Source organism: Tenrec ecaudatus, chromosome 2 (assembly GCF_050624435.1).
Source record: "Tenrec ecaudatus isolate mTenEca1 chromosome 2, mTenEca1.hap1, whole genome shotgun sequence".
In the NCBI taxonomy this organism is placed as follows: domain Eukaryota; kingdom Metazoa; phylum Chordata; class Mammalia; order Afrosoricida; family Tenrecidae; genus Tenrec; species Tenrec ecaudatus.
In genome coordinates this window covers 199603494-199608656 of record NC_134531.1, presented here as the reverse complement: position 1 = coordinate 199608656, position 5163 = coordinate 199603494, and the positions used below count along the sequence as shown (strand labels likewise).

General features: G+C 37.7%; 1 protein-coding gene across 1 annotated transcript; it reads left to right on the top strand.

Moving 5' to 3' along the window:
• Positions 1 to 3576: 3576 nt before the first annotated feature.
• Positions 3577 to 4545, top strand: LOC142440393 (olfactory receptor 2T2). The gene has a single exon (XM_075542845.1). The coding sequence runs from the start codon at positions 3577 to 3579 to the stop codon at positions 4543 to 4545; it is 969 nt and encodes a 322-aa protein (XP_075398960.1).
• The last annotated feature ends 618 nt before the right edge of the window (positions 4546 to 5163 follow it).

The window sequence follows — 5163 nt, the reverse complement described above, 5'->3', positions numbered from 1 at the left end:
GCTACATTAACCCAGCTTGTGGAGCACCCTCTTTTTCTTTGCCACACTTACTCATGCCCAAGCATGATGTCCTTTGCCAAGGCACGGTATGGTCTCTTCTGACAACATATCCAATGTATTTGAGGCTAATCTCACCATCCTTGCTTCTAGGAAGCATTTTGGCTGTACACTTTCCAAGATGGATTTGTTATTCTTTGGGCAGTCTGTGGTGCTTTCAATGTTCTTCCCCAGCACCATAATTCAAAGGCATCATTTCTTCTTTGACTTTCTTTTTCAATGGCTGACTTTCATGTGCATATGAAGCAATTAGAAATATCTTGGCTTGCATCAGGCACACCTTAGCCCTCAATATAACATCCTTGTTTTACATTTTAAAGAGGTCTTGTGCAGCAGATTTACCTAATGCAATGAATGTGCCACTTGATATACTGACTACGGTTTCCATGAGCATTGATGGTGGATGCAAGCAAGATGAAATCCTTGACTCCTTCAACATTTTCTCCATTTATCATGGTGCTACCTATTGGTCCAGTTGTAAAGGTTCGGTCTTCTTTACATTGAGTTGTAATCCATACTGAGGCTGCAATCCTTGATCTTCATCAGCACGTGCTTCAAGTCCTCCTGGCTATCATTAAGCATGATTATTTCTATTGGATATTGCAGGTAGTTAATAAATCTTCCTCCAATCCTAATGTAACATTCTTCTTCATATAATCCAGCTCTCTGACTATTTTCACAGTATGCTTTGGATTTGTATGGTAAGTGTATACAGCCCTGACACACACATTTCCTGATTTTAAATCATGTGGTATTCATCTGTTCTATTCCCCACAATTGCCACTTGATCCATGTACAAATTTTGCATGAGCACAAAGTGGTGTTCTGGGATTCCCGTTCTTCTCAAGGATATCCATAGTTTGCTGTAATCCAAAGAGTTTAATTCCTTTGCATAGCCAATAAAACAGTAGACATCTTTCTCATATTCTCAGCCCAAATCCATCTGACGTCAGCATTGAATATACCTTGTCCCATATCCTGCACATGTCAATGCATTACTACAACTGTAATGGGATGATCTTCAGCACACTTTTATTTGAATGTTATTTTATTTGAATGCTATTTTAACAATATTGTTCTATAATTTGAGCATTCTGAAAGGTCACATTTCTTGTAGTGGGCACAAATGTAGCTCTCCTCCTTTCAGTTTGCAATGCAGCTGTCATCCATATTAACTGGCATAGAAAAGTGAGTCTTTCAATGCATCATCAGCCTGTTGAACCATTTTAAATGTTTTAAATGGATGTTTAAACATCAATTCTGGAGCCTTATGTTGAGCTTGTGTTTTTAGTGCTGCTTGGATTTCTTCCTGCAGTATTATTGGTTTTTGTTCGTATGCTGCTTCTTACAATTAGGGAATGTTGACTAGTTATATCGGATACAATGGTTCTGTGTATCCACTCCATCTTCTTTGGATGCTTCCTGCATCGTTCTGTATTTTGTCCATAAAATCTTTCAATATTGCAACTCAGTACTTGAATTTTTGTCTATTCTTACAGTTTAAGGTTTGGTGAGCATGCACGTGCTTTTATGTTTTCTATATCTTCGTATATTTTGTTTTTGTATTTTGTTTTGCATTCTTGAGTTACCCATTGAAATTTGTTCAACTCTTTGCTTTCATCATTTCTTCCACTTGAATTAGCTGCTCTATGAACGAGAGCAAATTTCTTAGTCTTTTCTGAACACTATACTGATATTTTATTTCTTTCTTGTCTTGATGACCCATTACTTCCTTAATTTATGATGCTCTTGATATCCTCCCACAGCTCATCGGGTCTTCTGTCATTAGTGTTCAATTCACCAAATCTGTTTTGAGATGTTCTTGTAGTTCAAGTGGAATAGACTCAAGGTTGTATTTATCTCTCAGAAATGTAGTTGATTTTTTTTCCAGCTTCGATATAAACTTAAAAAGGAGCAATGGTTCTCTTTTCCACAGCCAGCCACTGGCTTCATTTGGTTGCTGAGATTGAGTTTCTCAATCTAATACTTCCACAATTTTATTTCTCTTCCTTCTATCTGGAGAAGTCCATGTGTGTATTTACCGTTTGTATTGTTGGGAAAAACGGGGTAATGCAGAAGTCATTGGTCTTACAATATTCTTTAATGCAATTCCAGCTTTGTTCGAACTACTTTTCCTTCCACTTTGTTTCCAGGTTTGGCTTCCAATCGCCAATAATTATCCTGTAGACAATAATTAGGTTCCTGATTGCACATTTTATCAAGTTAATGCTTAAGATTTTGGAAGAATCACTCAATGTCTTCATCCCTAGCTTTCATGATCAGTGCATAAATTTGAACAATTGTTATACTGTATGGAAAAATCCTATCACAGATGACACTGTACTTCAAGATCAACCTTGAAATGTTCTTTTTTGCCTATTATTGCAAGACCATTCATCTTGATTCTGTCATTCACAGCATATTAAATCACATGATGTTCTCGTTCAAAATGGCCAATACCTGTCCATTTCAGCTCATTAACATGCACAAATTGATCTTTATACATTTCATTTAATTTTTGAAAACTTCCAATTTCCTAGTTCATATTTTGCACATTCCATGTCCCAATTGTTAGTAGAATTTTGCAGCTCCATTTTTTTTGTTTTGATGCATGACCCACCAGCAAACAAATATCGGGGGGCTTCCCTGTAGTAGGCTTTACTCCATTCATGTAATTATGGTTGACACTACATTGAGAAGGAAGACATATTCACTAGGCCTTGAGTGTCTGACAGTGATCTGATGTCACTGGACAGTGGGTTTCTTTTTGATAGTTTAATACTGATCAGGAAGCTACACTGATATTCGTTCTCTTTGGGTGACCCTGTGGCCTTTAAAATAACAGTGCCATAGGTTCCAGAACCACGGCAACAAACAAGCCACAACAGCTTGACACAAGCGAGTGGATGTAGTATTACTACTGACTAATCCAAGGTGATCCAATCATTCACAATTATTTAATGAAAGCATTATACAAACATAGTCTAAGTTTTTAGAACTGAATAACGATATATTATATTCTATAAGTTTACGAATGACACGTGGACATTTTCATGGATTTCAGCAATGTTATGATAGAAATAAATTTAAATTTTCTTAATGTATATCTGTAGATTTCAATACAATAAGGCAGAAATGCACAGATCTCAACCTCAGAAAATTTTCAATGTAAGTGATAAGATTTGAGAGTGTATATAAAAGATATTCCAGAATAAAAATAAAGCCATATTGGACACTTAGACATGATGAATCATTTGCCACTCACTTGCAGTCCAAAGCCATAGTCTTATCTTTGATTAATGATGAATCTGAATTCTCTCAAAGATTAATGCATACAACCAATGTCATGAAGCAATACTTAAACCATAATTCAGAATGATTCTATTGGCAACGCTGATGTTTTTTCCTTTATCCCATCTTGCTTCTAGCATACTATTCATAGTGGGCTCTTCATAAGTACTGGATTATTGCTTAACTTGATTAATTTTTCTCTTGACAGTCTAAGAAATACCATGTGATATGGACATGGGGGTCCTATTGCAGAATTCCACTGACTTCATCCTCTTGGGCCTCATCACTCATCCATTGTTCCCTGAGCTTATCTTTGCGGTGGTTTTCTCCATCTTTGTAGTGGCAATAACAGCCAATGTAGTCATGATTCTGCTCATTCATGTAGACTCTCGCCTCCACACACCTATGTACTTCCTGCTCAGCCAGCTCTCCATTATGGACACAGTATACATATGCATCACTGTTCCCAAGATGTTGCAAGATCTTCTGTCCAAGGAGAAAACCATCTCCTTCATTGGGTGTGCAATTCAAATATTTCTCTACCTCACACTAATTGGAGGGGAATTCTTTCTGCTGGGTCTCATGGCCTATGACCGATATGTGGCAGTGTGCAACCCCCTTCGATATCCTCTGCTCATGAACCGCAGGATTTGCTTGTTCATGGTGGTGGGATCCTGGTTTGGTGGCTCCTTGGATGGATTTATGCTGACTCCTGTCACCATGAGTTTTCCCTACTGTGGCTCTCGAGAAATCAATCATTTTTTCTGTGAGATCCCAGCTGTACTGAAGTTGTCATGTGTAGACACATCACTCTATGAGACCCTCATGTATTCCTGCTGTGTGTTGATGCTGCTCATCCCCATATCCATCATTGCTGTCTCCTACACACGGATTCTGATCACTGTGCATCAAATGAATTCTGCTGAGGGGCGGCGCAAAGCCTTTGCTACTTGCTCCTCACACATTATGGTGGTGAGTATTTTCTATGGGGCAGCCTTCTATACCAACGTCCTGCCCCACTCCTACCACACACCAGAGAAAGACAAAGTTGTGTCTGCCTTCTACACGATCCTCACTCCCATGCTCAACCCGCTCATCTACAGTTTGAGAAATAAAGATGTGACTGCTGCTCTCAGGAAGGTGCTTTGGAGATGTAACTCCTGCCAGAGAATCGGGACGAGGCATGTATCTGGGTAATACTAGTGCAACTGGGAATGGGGACTGGTACCAGTCACATATGGTCTTCGAAGAAGGTATGTTTTGGCTTTTGAAAATTATCATCATCACTTGAGCAATCCTTACATATTAACAAGCAAAATCCATTGTAAGTGTAAAGTAAAACCGATAGCTGAAGAGTGAAAGTGTCTTAAATGAACATACATACTTGTTTGGATCCACAGAGAAACACTCTCTGTCCGTTTCAACTGTTTCTTAATAGACGCAGTCAGGACAAGCATTCATTTTCAAATCATGAATAAATATGTATTTTTTGTTTCATGTGTTCCTGTGTTCCTTTGTTTCTATTGTTGACTTTTCAATTGAAAACTTGAAGACTTGTGTGCTGTTTTGGATGATCAAATTGTAAATATTTTATACAAATATGGTATTTTTAATAATAAAAGCATAGCTGTTTTATTTAAGAAGTGTTTATGAGCATTATTAGGTTTTATTTTGGGTTCCGTATGCATGTTTTAAAAAATTTTTATAGTATGCATGTCTTTATTCAGAACATCTGTATTCTATTACCATTTAAACTAAGCAGAACATCGTTACTATGTATTGAGAGGGCATAGAGTTTCATATGGGCTTTACAAT